Here is a 19,028-nt window from a genome sequence, read left to right as displayed (position 1 = left end):
AAATCCTCAAAGATCCAATAGGTAGATACAGGATGCTAAGAGGGCAGTGGAGAAGGGTGTGTACATGCATCAGGCCAGCAAACTACTTTTAGTAAATATGGGAGTCACCTGTGTCTTTGCCCTCAATCTGCTTGCTCCCCTCATACAGCAGGCCAGTCCCAAGGGCAAAGCTCACCAGCTGCCCGGACAGCATTCCAACTTGCCGAGCAGTTCTGCAAAAGAAAGGGCCTCTGCCTGACATAAGACCTCTGGCTGCCAAGGGTGTGCTCAGCATGCATGCTAGCACTCTGGATGCCTGTCAATCAACTGATCAGTAAATCTCAGGCAGGTCTGCTAACTAGCGCTCTTAAAATCACAAGGGGGTTTTGCTGCTGTTGTTGTTGTTGGGTCTTTGTTTTAAAATGTTTTAAGAAAATGGCAGTGAGTATTTAAATTTTCAGCATCAATTATTGTGATGACAGGGAATAATGGGCTCTTCTTGAGTGTCTGAAATTACAGCAACCCATCACTGACACCCCTTTCCTTTCTCTTCCTCATGGAGGACATCCAGGCATCAAGAGAAATTGCCTCGGGAAGGACACTCAAGATGAGTGTGCTTTGCTGTCCACTCTGCGTTTTCTTCACGGATGGGGCTATGTTCAAGCTCTCTCACCTCCACAAATGTTCCAGCTACAGTCACTTGACACTTCCAACAAAAATTATTATAAAAATGTGTAAAAGCAATGAAATTACTATACTCTTCCACTGAGTTTGATTTGCCGTGGACTGTTAAGTGAATTAATACTTTTGATTCATTTTTTTAATTATTGGAATAAAACGGAATTTTAATCTGTTTTGGGGTGTATAAATGCAGGTGTGTGTGTCGACATCATTTGTCAAAGCTGTCCACCTTGTTTTACGAGGCAGAATTTCTCACTGAGGCCCTAGAGATTCACAAGGGATTCCTTGGTCTCTCCCTCCCCAGGATGGGTTTACAGACGTGCTTTTTATGTGGGTCCTGGGTTCAAACTCACATCTTCCTGGGCTGAGATTCCTTTCTCATTTTTTTTTACATGTACACGACAGTGTATTGTAGGGCATTTCTGCACAACAGATCTCAAAAATGGTTCATCTTGCATGACTGAAACATCATACCCATTGAACTGGCAACTCACTATCATCTCTTGTCTGGCCCTGACAATCACCATTAAACTTTCTGTTGTGAATTTCACAACTTTAGATACCTCATTATTAGTGTAACCAAGTAGTATATGTGTTTTGTGATTGGCTTCTTTCGCTTTGCACGATTTCCTTATAGAATGAAAGAATCAACTTCCTCCTTCCCCTTTAATGCTAATAGTTCATTATGTGTCCATGTGCCACCAACACTTGGGTTATTCTCACACTTAGCTACTATGGATGCAATGAACATATGTACCATATACCTCTTCAGGATTCTTCTCTTATACAAATGATTTACAATCAGAAGTGGAGTAGCTATGATAGCTGTTGCTTTGTTTGATTTTGATCTTCTACACTGAATATCCCTGCAGCAGGAGATATGGTCCTGAGTTTCCACACCTTTGCCACTAAGAGTCACTTTACTCCAGCAGGATTATTATACATCAGCTCATTTTGGTTTTAGTTTGCATTCCCCTGATTATCAGTGATGCTGAGCATCTTTTTTTTTTTTTAATTTTTTTAATGGTTTATTTAGCTTTATTTTATGTGCATTGGTGTGAAGGTGTCAGATCCCCTGGAACTGGATTTTCAGACAGTTGTGAGCTGCCATGTGGGTGCTGGGATTTGAACCCGGGTCCTCAGGAAGAGCAGTCAGTGCTCTTAACCGCTGAGCCATCTCTCCAGCCCCGATGCTGAGCATCTTTCTGTAGTTTTGTTGACAATTTGTTTTCATCAGACAAAGGTCTATTTGGTCCTTTCCTTACTTTAAAATTGAACTATGTTTTGTAATTGAGTTCTTTGAACACTACATCTACATGGTTTGTAAGTGTTTTTTTCCCCATTAAATAGATAGTCTTTGATTTTTGCTTCTGTTGATTGTTTGCTTTACTGTAACATTTTTGATTAATTTTGCTCATTAAAATATCTATCCGCTTTAGTTCTTTACACCAACAACAAATATCACTGAGCAAAGTGCCTCTCCTACACAGACTCTCCGGATGCTACTAGATTACACACCATCTGGTAGTGCACCCTCTGTGCTGTTGCCTAGCTACTGCACCGCGCTGCTCTGGGGTGTTACACTCTAGAGTTCTGGACTCCTTCCCCACTGAACTAGAATGTCGGGCATAGGGTCTGTAAACTCACAGCTACAACAAAATTTGCATATTAATGTGATTTCTAAGCATATTAAAGTCTAAGAACTGTGACTAAATGCAAGAAAACCCTTTCTGGACATGGATCTTCCTTAAAGAAACATGGCAAGATGCAACAAAAACATGGGAAATCAAATAGGTAAAACATGTGGGTATATCTGAGTATTTCATGCTAAAGCAGCTACAGTCAGAGCTTCTGTCTCTTCCTACACACATTCAAACACCACACGCCAGGACAACTAATAAATATCTTAGATTTTCTAAACCCAACCTATCCCAACTTGCTCTATCATTTCCTAAATTGACAGTGCCACCATCAGTAGTCAAAATCATTCTGAGGCTGTCGACACGGTACACTAGGTAGATGTGCTTGCCTTACCAGCCTGACAACCCAAGCTCCATCTCCAGAACTGCTAACAAGGTGGGAAAAAACTGAACTCCACATTCACAGTCTACCCATTCACGTCCTGCCCTTCTCTCTTTCTCATACCTCTATGAGATAATAATAATAATAACAAAAATAATAGATAAAATTAAAATCATCATAAGTCTTTCATTTTCATTATAACCCTTTCATTTTAGTTTGACATTTTAGTTAATCAAACACTCATTGGAGACTAATTAATAGGAAATAGGCATTGTCTTTGACTGGAACCAACTTATTATCTAAATTAGCTCCGTCCAATAAGAAAACACTCTCAGCTACAGTATAGTTAGAAATTATCTGACAGCCATTGTAAAATCAAAACAATGAAATTTAATTTTAATTTGTTATTTAACCTAAAATTTCTAAAAATTTGAAAAGGTAACCAATATGAAAATTTCTAGGCTATTTTTCTCAGTCACACTTGTGCTAAATCCAAGATGAGTTGTATATTTTACCTACACATTGAGTTTCAATTTACACTGGCCCCACTGAACAGTCCATAGTCTCCTGGGGTTAGTTGCTACAGTGTTAGTGTTGATAGTAAGGACAATTGAAATATTGTACAGGCGTATACAATAGGATCAGACATATGAAACTTTATAAATTCTCCTGTAAAAATGTTTCACTTTAAGAGAGAACAAAGTTGTCAATAGTTTCAAATTGATTGTAGACTTCAAGTGCCGTGAAGACAAGGACACTAATAGTTCAATCAGTATACCTTGTCCACAAGAATGTCTGTGTTTTTCTCAAAAAAATCACCAATGTTGATGATAAAATGATGGTGGTGGTGATGATGATGATGGTGATGATAGATCTATTCAAAGATGTTGGACTCTAAAAGTTAATAATGAAGATAAATTTTATTTCAGTAAAACAATCCTAGCAAGGCAGCAGTGATTCCCTGAGCAGTGGACTCTTTGTCCAGGACAGAAGTAAAAGGAAAGAATGCCTTTCTGCTCAGACGTTAGCTCCTGCCACTTTAATGATAGCCAAAAAAACCAACCAACTTCCTTGAGTTTTTCAAGCTGCACCTTAGCAGTGTTGCAATATTCCTCATAGCCCAGGGTCAGGCATAAAAACCCTGGTTTATTCTAGTCACCCAATGAGACTGAGAGATCATCTTGCTCTGTGGGGAGAACCTAGGAACAGGGAAGAGGAGCACTTCATATTTTGTGTTGGGTTTCTGTATAATCATTCTGTCCATTTTCCTTCTTTAGATATGCTTCCTGTACTGAGCTCTCAATTCGATTCCCCAATACAAATAAATAAAAGGTATTAACTACTTGCACATTTGTCTTTTAAACATCACTTTTAAAATAGCCATGGACATAAACAACAGTCTTGGTTTTCTCCCTACAATAATCTGAGGTTCACAGAATGCTGAAGTAGAATCTAATTTGTTGCTACATACTGACGTAGTCAGTCTAGCCTTGCTGACGTGATACTGGATTCTTCTTGACAACATGGTAAGAGGAAGGTATTTTCATTCCAAGCAGGCTGGCTTCAGCTGTAATGAACACTTGTTCTGGCCTCAAACACTTTCCCATGAGTCTTCACATCAGTGAAGTTAGCTGGTGGCACCTTTGTTTACATAAAATTTACGAAAATAATCTAAGGTTCTTGAGCCAACACTCATGAAAAAAGGGAAGATTGATCATCATTCTACCACTCTGGTGCTGTCAACCCACGAGAATGTTTTATTGGCAACTAGCTTCCTCATGAATTTTTTAAGTGTGTCGTGTTTCCTGTAGAAACCTTCATGTTTATAATTCTCCTTTCAGTTTCGGTGGTAAAATTTTCCCTCCCAGTCAATGGAAAGTTCTTCTGCTAGATGAAGAACATGAATACAGATACTGTTTCCTTGGGTATATACTAAGCTTATGGTAGAGTTGCCTTTAATTGCATATTAAGATTTTTAATTTTTCTCTATTATTTATTCAAAATTTCTCTATTTTAGAAAAAAATGTCACTATCTGAGAGTTATTCAGTTCTGCTGTGTATATCACCATTCAAGTCTCTTTGATAAGTGGGCCATCATGCAGGAATGAGGTAGCCTGCTGGAAGAACCCCTCGGAAAGACCATTCCTCCCTAACATCAGCATTGGTGGACCACAGAGCATCAAATCTAAGGTGCAAATCTGTCCACACTTCAACATCTCTGAAACAAGATATGTGTCACAATCATTACCTTGCCAAATATTTGGCAGTCATGTTTCTTTCAAGGAACATAAATAGTAGGCCTCATGGCAGTGACTTCTTGGATCTGATGAAATACAGAACCATTCTTTACAATTAAACCTTAATAAAAACTGCACATCGGTATATATCACAGGTATCTGTGACCATATGCATACAACTGCACAGGAGGGCTGTGTCAGGGAATTGCCAGTGTGATCTGTGATAGAAAACGCATGGCAAGCAAGAGCAAGGCCCAGTGCTAAAGCAACATTGAAGAGAAGTAGCAGCGTTGGTTTCCTACGTGGCTTCTGGGTCAAGTCTCTAAGAATCAGTGGTTATGGCCAGGAATATGGTGTGAGTGGATATGGGGGGAAAGAAAAGAGCAGCGGTGGGTGTGACCAGCCATACGCAGCTATGCATCATCACCACACAAATACATGCACCAGGGAGATGCAGGGCCCATCACTGAAGACACTCGGGCATTCTCATCACTTAAATTTACCCCCAGACACCGGAGGGTGAACACGCAGGTATTTCTTTCCCATTTAGTGAGTATCTTTTAAACACTACCTTTGCTGGTGAGGAAGTCATTTGAGCATCTGTCACAAAGGTTAAGCTTCTGATGTCTCTTGGCTCCAGCTTCCCGCTGACTAGTTAATAATTAATGTCATCTCCTTGCACCACTTCTATATTATTTAATAGCTTAATTCATCTAAAAATGACCAATTTTTAAAATTAGTTACTTTCATATGCCGAAACCTACATGTTAGGCAATTATTTTATAAATCTCAACTGTACCTTACTTGTCTTAAGTTAGTTGACCACTGGTTGCTTCCAAATAATCTGGAATAAGTCTTTCCATCTACTTCTCTGGCGTGTAACTTCAGGTTGAATGCCAGTCACAACAGACATATGGAATGCAGACCTATGAGCCAGAGAAACTGAAGCAGCCTGAGTGTGCAATGCTGGCTCTGGGTGTGCAATGCTGGCTCTGGGTGTGCAATGCTGGCTCTGGGTGTGCAACGCCGGCTCTGGATGTGCAACGCCGGCTCTGGGTGTGCAATGCCGGCTCTGGGTGTGCAATGCCGGCTCTGGGTGTGCAACGCCAGCTCTGGGGCTTGCCTCATGACAAGCATTAGAAAAGCATCAGGCAGCCTAGGTGTCCAGGTGACACTTAGCTGAGTGTCTGCAGTTCTTTTGGCAGAGCATGCTTTCAATTCTTTTATTCTAGATGTTTATCTCTAGTCGCTTTCCCATATGTCAATAATGAATTTTATAATTTCTTATGACTAGGAGTATGTTTTGAGTATAATTATTAAACTAGTTTCATTAAGAACACTGAAAAAAGGAACTGTTTCTCCAGGCACAGTTAATTGCATTTATTATTTTAAAATCTTGGCTCATCAGATTGTGTCGTCACGTGGTTGAGAAGGGAGAGTGTCACAGAGCGTAGGAGGCTCAATTAACCTTCCACAGGCTAAACAAATGACAGTGGTTTTGACTAGATTTTAGTGGGTGTTTTTCTCTCTACAACATCACAGGGCTTCTCTCTAGATTTTCATATATGATTACTTGAACATGCAGCAGATTCTACTTCTAGGTTTATGTCCCCTGAAAATTGTTCTGACATTTCATAAATTCACAAGTAAATGTGGGGCAGGATCATACCTTAATTTTGTGACTCAGAAAATTCTTACACGAGGAAAACAGAATTCTGACCTTATTCAAAGCAGCCAAGAGAGGGCTGAGTTTTTATTAAACTTTACAGATACAAGTCACTGCCAGGGTTTCATTTTACGTTAATGGTTTGAGGGTCTCAGTATATATTCAAATGATCATTTTATTCACGTATTAGAATAAAGCGGACATTGACATACAGGGTGTCTTAGTTAGGGTTTCTATTGATGTAATGAAACACCATTATCAAAGAGCAAACTGCAGAGGAAAGGGTTTATTTGGCTTACACTTCTCAATTATAGACCATCATTGGAAGAAGTCAGAACAGGAACTCAAGCGGAGCTGGTTCCTGGAGGCAGGAATTGATGCAGAGGCCACAGATGGGGTGCCGCCTACTGGCTTGCTTCCCTTGGCTTGCTTAGCCTGCTTTCTTATAAAACCCAGGATCACTAGTCCAGGGATGCCACCAATCATGGGCTGGGCCCTCCACCTCTGGTTCCTAATTAAGAAACTACCTCACAGCTGGATTGCATGGAGGCATTTCCTCAACTGAGGCTCCTTCCTCTCTGATGACAGTTGTGTCAAGTTGACACACAAAACCAGCCAGTGCACAGGGCATAATTAACATGAATGATTCTACAAAACCATTCAAATCAACTTCCCCAAATAAATATATTTTAATGATTTCCTAAAATGCTCCCGAATATCAGTAAAATCCGACACATCCACTACCACACCAAAAACTTGTGTCTCTCCAAGTCTCTAAGTCTCCTCACACATCAGTAAAAATTACTAGGCTAGCTGACACAAGAATGTCCTCTTTCACAAAAACTATACAGTCCATTTTAATTTCAGAAATATTGATAATAAAGAGAAAGCCTACATAAAGATAATAAATGCAAACATCTTCTGTTTTGAGACGTGGAAACTGGGTGCCAAAAACTGGAGATAACTTGTCTAAGTTGAGGTCCAAAGTCAGATTCTCATGGAGGAATTCTGGGAAAAGGGCAAAAATAAAGCAGAAAATTCAAACTGCTCATAAGGGATGCGGCGTATCTCGGTCTCGCTCCTTTTCTGTCGCTACAGCCCCACTTTCAAAGGACAATCCTAGGTAAATTTTCTACTAGAGAAAAATGTAGCAGCCATACAGGAGGCTGACAATCGAAGATAATAAGCGTGAAGGAAATCTGCAAGTGTGAATCATATAAAAATGTGTATTAGTCAACGGGGACACTAGAAACAGTAACAGAGCAAATAGTTGGCCTTTGCCGATGAAGAGAAAATGAGAGAGACAGAGGAGAGGATTTGCTGTGTAAATTATATTACCTTTGATTTTATCTGTTTATATGACTTTCAAATGCTAATTTAAGTGCAGCATACAGATTTTAATCTATATTTATGGTGGTGCTTTTCAAACCATGAACCTAAACAGGTGACCTGTGAAGGTGACAGATGAAGAACATTCTACCAAGACAGACAAATGTTGGAAGAAACACCTATAAAGAAATAACTCCCTTTCAAATATCGGCACAGGGCATTATTAAATGACTGAACTAAACGTTGTTCTTAAACTGCATTTCAATTAAGGCCCAAGAATAACACTTGGAATTGCAAATATTACTTTAAGGAATAAAAACGAGTCAAAAATTTTTCATAAAAGAACAATCTATGATAAATCAATCTTCTCACGTAAGACTATTCAGTGCCACTGGCCACACGTGAAACTAAACACTGGAAATACAGCTAATTGGAATTCAGATATACTGTTTCTGTAAAACTCATACAGTTTCAAAGATTTAAGAAGCAAAGTAAAACAAAGCAAAATATCTTATTAATAAATCTCCATCTTATTTATACAAATAATTTGTATTGCACTTCTATATCCATATATATTTAAATTCTATAAAATTTTATTTTACATTACCTTTATATAATAAAACATAAATATTAAATGAAATACACAATACACATTTAAAAAAATATATATATATTTTATATTTAATTATATTCAATGTGTATGTTATATAGCTTTGTATTTCATACTAAAATAATTTTATGTATTGAGTAATATAAAATAAAAGTTAATTTAATCACCTCTTTTTTTAGTGCTTTAAACTCAGAACACTTTAGAGCAACTAGACTGTTTCAAATCCTATCTATATGGCTATCAGTGTATTTTTGTTGGACAGCCTTGGTCTAAGGCATTAGCAAATCAGCAAAGAGCATAGGTAAACATTATTCTGCATTAAATACATGACATTTTGAATCCATTTCCTTCATAGAGGTGGTGATTTTACTTGGTCAAAAACATTTAAAAAACATATTCATATATGCTAAAGTGACTTAACCTATGAAATTGTCATCCAATACATTTCCCTAGCGTTTTCAGTTCGGTCCGGCCTACATAAGGCACTTGTTGATTCATGCAAGATTTGTCAGAGTAATAGAACACACAGGGAACCAAAAAAAAAAAAATCAAAAGGTATGCCTTCAATCACAGCCACATGGGATGCCAAGACAGGAAGATGGCAAGTTCAAGGCCTGTCTGGGTTACAGAGTGAGACCGTATTTCCAAATAAAAGCTACCAAATGGGCTACGATATATGTAGTGGTAAAGAACTTGTCCAGCAAATGAGAGGCCCTAAATTCAATCTCTGGTACTATGTTTTAAAAAATATGAGAATAATCCCTTTCTATTTTTATATCTATCTATCTATCTATCTATCTATCTATCTATCTATCTATCTATCTATCTTTTTATATACTTACAAATACAGATATAAAATAGATACAAATTTACAGATGAAATACATGCAGATACAGTCATATACATATAGAATGGTTAACATAGTGGAAAGAACAAGACTGTGACTGCAGAGTCCACAATGATATGAAATGTCACATTGGATTAATGCTAGCGATCAGGTGATGGTGACAGAGGCTAGGCTTTTCTTTAAAATTCAATTTATCACTTGAGGCCTCCTAAAGAGAATAGGATGTGTCTATGACAGTAGGCTCTAGTAGCTGAGAACTATAGAGAATGTGCAGATTATTTAGTCCAGCCTTCTGTTTGCACGGCTAAGGGAACTGAGGCTCGTGGATGAAGGAAATTTGCCAGGGCAGAGTAAGTCTCTTTCATTAGACGAAGACAGCTGAAGTAAACACACACCAGGATGCGGTTTATAAAATGTCAGTGCTGTGCAGAGGCCCGGTAAACAAGACATCACAGTTCCTTTCTCTGGAAACGGCATACATTCCAGGACTTTCCTTGGTTAAACTGTGGCAACTAAATCTTGTTTGAGTTTAGAGTTGCTTGTGAGCAAGGAATGAAGATTTTAGGAGTCAGAAGCAAAGCGAGAGAAAGTGATATTTTGGGGTATGCCTATTGACTTGGCCACCTAGCTAATGTCATCTGAGAACCTGTACGTGATACCTGCCCCAGATTCTTTCTTTTTTCTGAGCGAATATGCTTATGAGATTAAGTAGCCCCAAAGCCCAGAGCTCACATGGCAGGCTGCTTGCTTTGATGGGAATCTGGAAGGACAGGTCAGTGTGTATATACCTGATAGGGCTGGCCCAGTTACCATAACAAGGAAATGGCATGAAACCTCCAGGTCAGTAGGACAGAGAGAAGCAAGAAATAAAGGGAGGGCTAGCCTGGCACCAACACGTACGCTTCGCTGTGATGCTGCTCAGGGGCAGAGCAATGCCAGAGCCTGGGATGAGACTCCGGACATCGGGGAGCAGCAGATGGCAGAAAGCTCCCCAGGTGGCGAGGGGCAGTACATGTTGTACTCCTGAGCACTGGAAACCATGGCCTTGGACTTGCCCTGGACACTGTCAGCGTGTGTACTGCCCACTTCTTTACAACTACCCGGCACTATGACCACTGTAGTCCCCTGTCCTCCCACTAAGAGAGACAGTCAGACCCCAGGCCCCTGTGACCTTCGGCCTCCTATTAGCCCTTCTATTTCAAGTTAGCCCACTTCCCTTGCTCTCACCTTTCTGCTCGCGTTCAAGTTCTTCCCACCACAAGGTACCAACCTCTTCCTTCTCTGGAGGATTCCTGTGGAAAACATTCTACTTGCTAAACCTTCCTGATGGTTCCTCCTCCTCCGTGCCCACATCTCAAGTGTCACCCTAGCTATATGCCAAGCTCTGCCTTAGCTGTCTTAGGACATACTCAGCTTTATCTAGGTGATTTCATGTATTTCCACACTCCAGTCACCAGCTACATTCCAATGACTTCCAAAATTAAACACCTCTCCAGAGTATGAGTTCAACACCTTTCACCATTCCGTTCTCCCCTCCCCTTGCTGCCTCCCTCCACAGTGAGCTCTTTACTACTGAGCTACACCCTTCCTCTCTGAGACCTCACAGGAAGGCTCCATAGACTTCAAATTCAGTACATCTCAAACCCAATCTTCCCTCTTTCCACTTCTACATAGTCTCTACGTTTGATACCAGTCCTAACTCCACCAGGTGGCCTAATTCGAGAAGTTGCCATGTCTCTCATGTTTGCCTCCATGTTCTTTCTATTATTTCTCCTACAGCACATCTTTCTCTATCTGCGTAACATACAGGACCTGGCCTAGGCCGCCTGAGGCCTGTATCTACCCACTCCACCCTTTCACACCACTTTTTACACAATTACCGTGTGATGAAAATTTAATCAAGCTGCTTGTTCTGCAGCAACTCAAAATACTTTCATCACTATTTCTTGCCATTAGAGAAACTCTGAAATTCTTTGCAAAAACACAGGACTCTTTCCCTCAGGTTTTTTTTTTTTTTGTTGTTGTTGTTGTTGTTTTGTTTTTTGTTTTTGTGGTTTTTTTGAGACAGGGTTTTCTCTGTGTAACTTTGGCACCTGTCCTGGGACTAGCTCTTGTAGACCAGGCTGGCTGAGAACTCACAGAGACCCGCCTGCCTCTGCCTCCCGAGTGCTGGGCTCAAAGGCGAGCGCCACCACCGCCCGGCTTCCCTCTGGTCGGACTGTGTCACAAGGAACTATACTGGACATTTCAGACAGCTAGCACTTCCCAGAGTATATACTCTGCCCCCTGGAAAGTTCTCCCTTCCTTGGGTTTAGAATCTCCTCAAGAGACACATCTCCAGGGAAGCCTCCATGACCCAACACGAGCCTTCCACTGCATTTCTTCAGGGATCTCCCCATTCCTGGGCTCCCAGTGAGGGATTAGTTGTCTCAGATTGGAAATGCCACCACGCTTCATTATTCTCCTGCACGAGTTAGAGCAGGAGCCCTCAGCATCATCTTTGGCTCCCTAGCACCAAGCACAGCAACAGTAAATGCTGGAAAATCCTATGATTGTAAGCTGTCACTAACAGACACTTACATGTGAGAAGCATCCATACAATGACTTCATCTGCATGACACGAGCAAGGGGAAGCAAGCAAAGAAAACAAATTAAAAAACTTACAGAATAACTTCCCCATTGGCCAATAACTGGAAAACTCAAATCAGTTTTGGATTTCTGATCTGTTTTTAACCACTTCACACCAGTCTAGGTTGAAATGAGGTTGGCTAATGAGGCTTAAAAATATTATCAGATAACCACTGGCTCAGTTTCTGTTGACCTGTGGTCATGGTAGTGCAATGGGCCACACATTACTTTCCGATGGTGAGGGACTCACTTCTATCGATAAAGAAAAGGGGGCACCACTTATCAAAACTGGCAGTTAGCTCTCTGCCCACTCAGGAAACATCACAAAGAAGCCTGGGTTTCTTCTAAATAACAGAGTCCAGACGCTAAAACGTTTCCAGCACTGTTAAGCATGCCCTATCCTGGGAACAGAGAAGTAAAGGGAGCAACAGTGAAGATACCAAGCATGAATTCTTAACGTATATGTGACCAGCCTGCTTTAGAGACTCCTCCTAATACCCTCCCCACCAGAACTAGAGAGCCTTACTGCTCTTCAACTGAGACGCTCAGAATGGGTATTTATTTATTTATTTATTTATTTATTTATTTATTTATTTATTTTTGTTTTTCCTGGCCTCACTGCAATTTGTTTTTTGTTTTTCCTGGCCTCACTGCAATTTGTTTTTTTTTTTTTAATATTTATTTATTATGTATACAATATTCTGTCTGTGTGTATGCCTGCAGGCCAGAAGAGGGCACCAGACCCCATTACAGATGGTTGTGAGCCACCATGTGGTTGCTGGGAATTGAACTCAGGACCTTTGGAAAAGCAGGCAATGCTCTTAACCTCTGAGCCATCTCTCCAGCCCCCAGAATGGGTATTTGTATAGGCAGTAGCCCCTCACGAAATGTATGTGCTTTGCCACTCCACAGTACTCCATTGCCTTGGCTTTTACTCTTTTAAATTTCGTGTCTTTGGGGATAATTATATTCTAAAAGTGACAACTACAAGGTTCTCAATTTCTAATGCCTTTTAAATAGCAAGCTTCTATTTTGTACTGAGACTCCCAATGACTTTGCAATCAACCAGCACATAACTGAAATTAATTCTGGATTTACACTCCTTAGTATATTTATCTTTTCAACTCATAGGCTATCCTCCTTTTTTTTTTTTTTTTTAGTTTTTTGTGGCTACTTCATGTTATATACTCTCAAGTAAGGATCTGGAGCACGGACCACAAATAAGGGTGAACATGCATTTGGCTTTCTGGGTCTGAATGACCACATTCAGTATAAAATTTTCTAGTTCTATCCACTTACCTGAAATTTCATGATTTTATTTTCCCTTACAGCTCACTAAAATCCAACGTAAGTCCAGGTTTTCATAATCCTGCATCAGTTGAAGGACATTTAGGTTGTTTCCATTTCCTAGCTATTGTGACTAGAGCAGCAGTGAACACGGATGACGCAATCTCTGTGGAGTGGGATGTGCAGTTCTTTAGGCATGTGCCGAGGAGGAGTATATCTGGGCCATACAGTAGATATACTTCTGAGTTCTAAGAATTCTTCATGCTGATTTCCAGAGTGCCTGCACCAGTTTGCAATTCACCAACAGAGAATGAGGGTCTTCCTTTCCCTCATACGCTAGTTGGTATTTATTGTCAATTGTTTTCTTGATCTTAGCCATTCTGATGGTAAGAAGGAATCTCAAGTAGATTACAGTTTATGAGCCTTTCAGATTTGCGTGTACCTAAGAATGTTGTCTATTTTTTTGAGATATTTCTTAGACATTTTTCTTTCTTCTTTTTAGAAATATATGCTAATTAGATTACTTTCTTGGGGCTTTATTGAGTTCATTATATATCCTGGATATTAATCCTCTATCAGACATATAGCTAGAAAATATTCTCTCCCATTCCATGGTCTTGGAACCTAGAGGAGAACCCACTACTGCTACTTTTCTAGCCAATCGCATCCTAAATTATATCCACATATCTACAGATAGGTTCAGCTCTCGCGCCTCATCAAGGCAGCTTCTTTTTGCAGTAGACAGAGAGCATTGCAGAAAGCCATAGCTGATCAGAACTCTGAGAACAACTTACTGTGGATGCCCAGCCCCAAATAACACATTTACAACACAAGCTCCCACACCAAAGGCTCAGAAAACACCATGGAAGATGAGGAGGAAAGAGTATTTAAATTTATTCTTATTTTATGTGCATTGGTGTTTTGCCTGCGTGTACGTCTCTGCGTGAGGAACTGGGGTTACACAGTCTTGAGCTGCCATGGGGGCACTGGGAATTGAATCCTGGTTCTCTGGAAGAGCAGTCTGTGCTTTTTTAACTACTGAGTCATCTCTCCAGCCTGAGGTGGAAAGATTTTAAGAAGCAGAGGGCCAGGATGTCTGGTGCAAGATTAGGTCTTTTATATGTTTATTACAGGGAAATCATATCCATGAACTCTCAACAATATTACTGAAGTCTAAACATACTCCAGACAATGACAACATCAAAAGACAAGCCAATGTGGACAGGGAAAATCTCACAAGGCCTCACCCCTAGATGAAAAATTACGGGTAACGAATGACTAGCGAGAGAGGAAAACTTAAGTCTTCTCCACTCCCCTCATTGGTTATCCAAAATCAAGTGGCCAACCATAAAACATACACATAGAAGTAACACCCAACCGATTGTGTTTTTATATATGTATGCATGTATCAGTAATTTTAAAAACTCAGAGGGTGCCAAGGTGTGGGAGGTGGACCTGGGGAAGCTGGAGGAGAAGTCAAGCAGGGAGAAAAAGGATCAAAATACATTGTATAAATTTCTCAAGGAATACAAATTTTATATTAAAGAAAGTCAACCTAGAGGCTAAAAGGCAGGGCAGAGCAGGATTTCTCACGTCATGATATTCAGGAGGCAGAGAATGAGGGAACAGAAAAGAGGCAGGACCTGATAAGACATAATCTTGAAAGAGATGCCCCTATTGGACCACTAAGAAGTTAGATCCCACCTTCCACTGTTGACATTATTATGAATCCATTAACAAACTAATCCAGAGATTAGGTTAGAGCTCTCAGGATCCCATCTTTGAACACTATATTGGTGGCTAAGCCTTCGACACTATATTGGTGACCAAGTCTTTAGCACACGAACCTTGGGAAGATATTTTTGTATGGGCTCCAATCCTGCTCAAACTGAGACTTAAAGCTTGTATGTTTTCTGCAATCTTCTTTGGCACTAGATATGATGGTAGAATAAGACATAACTGGAAACCAAGAAAAAAGAAAAGGCTTCACTTCTATCAGTCCTGGAGTGTGAGGCTCTATGAGGCGTCTGGATGGGTGTGGGGGTAATAAGGCTCATAAACTGTAATCTACTCTACTCCCTTGACCACACATCTCTTGTAGCTGATAATAGTGAGACACTAGTGACCATTGGCCAGTCCTATCGTTGCCTCCTATCTTTAGGCCTCCAGCTGTCAGGATCACATAGTAAAGAGGAAGCATGTGTCCTGACCCAGGTGACTCATCAGTGTCCCTGTCTTCTCCTGCAGGTTCCTCTAACTCCAGAGCTCATGCTGGACTCTGGTTTACTCTGTAGGTCTTGTCCCAGTTGTCACACTCCCTGTGGTAGTTTGAATGTAATTGCCCCCCCCCCATAATTTTATAGACAGTGGCACTTTAAGGAGGTGTGACTTTGTTGGAGTGGGTGTGGCCTTATTGGAGGAAGGGTGTCACTGTGGGGGCAGGCTTTGAGGTTTCCTATGCTCAGGATACTGCCCAGTGTCACAGTCTCCTTCCTGTTGCCTGCAAGATGTAGAACTCTCAATTATTCTTCCAGGACCATGTCTGCATGCACGCCGCCATGCTCCCCACCACCATGACAATGGACAGAACCTCTGAAGCTGTCAGCAAGTCCCTCAATTAAATATTTTACTTATAAGAGTTGTCTTGGTCAGCTGGGTCATGGTGGCGCACGCCTTTAATCCCAGCCCTCAGGAGGCAGAGGCAGGCGGATCTCTGGGAGTTTGAGACCAGCCTGGTCTACCAGAGCTAGTTCCAGGACAGGCTCCAAAGCCACAGAGAAACTCTGTCTCAACCCCCCCCCCCCAAAAAAAAAACCAACAGCAAACAAAAAAGAGTTGCCTTAGTCACGGTGTCTCTTCACAGTGACATTCCCCTGCCACTGATAAAACTGTTTCTACCTGGGAAAAAAATGTACTTTGTCATTAGATGCATTGAAAATAGTCATTTTGAAGGTTTTCTATTGGGGAACAAGATTTAATGTACTTTTCATATGTTTAGATACAGAAATAAGGATGCTCAGACACAGCAGTTAGAGAGGTATTCAGGTCGACCAGATGGAGGAAAGGGTATAAAATCACAAGCAATTACCAACAGGTGTCTTTAGCTTCATTGGCTGAACAAGGGTCAGCTATCTAATCTCAGTTTTCTCTACTTATTGCAAGTAGCAGAACTCTAGCTTAACTGCTATGCTTTCTCAAGATTCGTTCTTTTAATAACATTGCAACCATTTTCCTAAGTGATAAGAAATGCTATTATAAACTATTATAAAATGCAATCAAAACTCATGTACTAGGCTAAGACCAATCATATGTCTAGAGACTAAGAATCATAAACTTACTTTGACCCATAGTATTCTCTACAAAGGTGTTATAAAAATAAAAACTGAATTCTAAAAAAAAAGCAAAAGCAGTTGGGGGTGGGCAGTGACATAGTTGGCAGGTAAAAGTACTTGTGGTACAAAGCTGGCAACCTGAATTTAAGCCCAGGAACCTATGCAAATGTGGAAGGAAGAAGACAACTACATCCACAAAATTACTCTCTGACCTTCACATGTGGGACACGGCATGCTAAGCGTGCTCATACATCATGTACAGGCAAATATACAAAACAATAAACTGTGCCTGTGTGTGTGTGTGCATGTGCGTTGAAGCACAGATTCGATAATCATGTCCTATTTTACTCCCTAACTTCAGAGCTGTAGAGGTGTCAGATTTACACCAGAGGACCATGGGAGTCAATTCGAGAGACAATGCTGAAATATGGTGATGTTTTCAGAAAGTTATCGTTTATAGGACCACAATGGTCAACAAATATTCTGAGTGACTTCCTTCATTCACCACCATTTTCAAACAAGCTGGTGAGATGTCTTCTCCAGGTTCACATAAATTTTAGTTACTAGATCTTAGACATCAAAGGTTGCCCCCCCAGGTTGATGGACAATCCCTTTCTTAGGTGATTTTCAATGCTCCCTAAAAAGGGGAAAATATCATCTTCTTTCTAAACATTAATTTCTCCCCCACAAAGGGGCAGGTAATACCACTGGCCAACATTTGGGCATGGGGCATTAAAGGCCCCTAAAGAGGAATTGAGAGGCTTTGGGACTCTCCAAGTCAAAAGGTAGTGGGGAGGTTAACGCGAGCTGCTGGGAGAAAGAATGGCATAACAGGATATACTTTCAGAGGAAACAGGAGCTGCGTTAACCTCGGCGCAGGAAAGGCGGAGTCAGCAGCGCAACACCCAAAGAAACCCGCGCGCCAGGGATTACAAGAACGTGGCATGCTCAGTGACTCTTCTAGCCCGCAGGTGCCAACCACAGGCCTCCTGGTACCAGTCATTATTTAAAAAAAAAAAAAAAACAAAAAAAAAAATCGGCTCTTGGCCACCCCTGCCCAAGATCAGCAATGGAGGAGCAGCAAAAACAAACGTCAGATACCGCTGCAGGTGAACTAGGCAACAAGTCAACCCTAGACACAAGTCCCTGTCCAGAGGGGACTTGGACGGGGCGGGGGTAGGCCCTCACGCCTGGGAAAGGGAGGCCCGGGACTTGTGGGTATGCGGCTTGGGTGTGGGAGCAGGTGCTCTCGGGGCTTCCCTCCTGCTTCCCGGGGACTGACGCACGCTCCGAGAGCGCGCGCATCTTCCACGGATCCAGGCCCGAGGGAGGACCCGCGGGAGGGAAGGGGGATGATGCTCCTCCCGCACCCGAATCCGGGGCGGACGAGGTGACCCGCCTGTTACCCGCCGCCCGCAAAGGGCAGCGGAGGCAGCCTTGGATTGGCATTCCCAATCGCCCTGGCTGCCGGGCGTCTCCCGCTGCAGCATGCAGCCCGCCCGGCTCGCCCCCGCCCCGGTCCCGGAGGGCAGGTACCTCGGAGCCCCGGCCCCTAGGAGCCTCCCGGCGGAGATCCGACCGTCCCTCCAGCTCCCTGCGCCGACGTCAGCTCTGGCGAGGGAAGGGGCGGGGAGCGCAGGAAGCGGTCCTTCCTGCAGCGGCCGCCGCCAGCCGGAATAGCAGCGCCGAGCCCGTGCACGCCGCAGCGCAGCACCGCGGCCCGAGCGGGCACCCCCACCCCGCTATCGCACCGCACCAGCACCCGCAGCCTCCCTTCCACGGGGACAGCGATGGGCGACCGCTCTTGCCACGACCCCCGGGATCCGGGTGGGGAGAGGGTGGTGGTCTCACCTTGTTTGGGGGCGAATCAGGGATGAGAGGAGCCAGTGTCCCTATCTCTACTCCTTAGGGTCTTGCGTGACCCTCATCTCTAGGGTTTCCCGTTTGAACTTGCTGTCGGAGATAACCCCGCCCCTGCTGTCTGGCAGGTGTTCCACGTGTCTGTAGCATTCGCGTCACAATGACCTGTCTACAGGTGGCCAAGGCAGAGACCGCCCCACAGTTCCCTCCTTGTACTGTTAGAAGTACATGCTACTTCCTTTAGAGTTTGGCGTCTTGAACAGACGGGATTTCATGAGGTCAATGCCAGAACTGTAGAGGTTTGCTTCTGGAACCCAAATTTGTGCTTAAAGGCAAAGGACTGTGGTAAGGAAAAACAGCTGGCTATGAGTATTCACACCTGTTTTTCATGTCCATATGCTACACCTGTGTCATTTACTCGTTTTTGACACAGCATTTCATCTCTTCTTATCCTTTGTCAACAAGAACCAAATCGCAGTTTCTGGAGTACCTTGTCTATCACAGGAAAGGGGTGTGAAATAGTGCTTCCTAACACTTATAGATACAGTTG

At 42.1% G+C, this 19,028-nt stretch overlaps 1 protein-coding gene across 14 annotated transcripts in view; it reads right to left on the bottom strand.

The window, feature by feature from the left end:
• Ica1 (islet cell autoantigen 1) overlaps positions 1-18,585 on the bottom strand; it is a 141,494-nt gene extending 122,909 nt beyond the window's left edge. For 3 of the 14 annotated variants that reach the window (XM_057763519.1, XM_057763495.1, XM_057763596.1), the window contains exons 1-2: positions 18,155-18,222; positions 11,952-11,981 (exon numbers count right to left, since the gene is read on the bottom strand). Coding sequence is in view for 2 of the 14 variants with exons in the window: in XM_057763495.1 (XP_057619478.1) it covers positions 11,952-11,968 (17 nt within the window). In the remaining 12 variants the exon portion in view is untranslated. Of the gene's footprint in view, positions 1-108; positions 137-11,951; positions 11,982-13,298; positions 13,453-18,154; positions 18,301-18,469 lie in introns of those variants that run through there. The other 11 variants (XM_057763505.1, XM_057763550.1, XM_057763606.1 and 8 more) reach the window with 5 other exon arrangements.
• Positions 18,586-19,028: the final 443 nt, after the last annotated feature.

This window comes from Chionomys nivalis, chromosome 1 (genome assembly GCF_950005125.1).
Source record: "Chionomys nivalis chromosome 1, mChiNiv1.1, whole genome shotgun sequence".
Taxonomy (NCBI): domain Eukaryota; kingdom Metazoa; phylum Chordata; class Mammalia; order Rodentia; family Cricetidae; genus Chionomys; species Chionomys nivalis.
The sequence above is the reverse complement of the archived record's forward strand: the minus strand, read 5'-3'. Positions and strand labels throughout refer to the sequence as shown.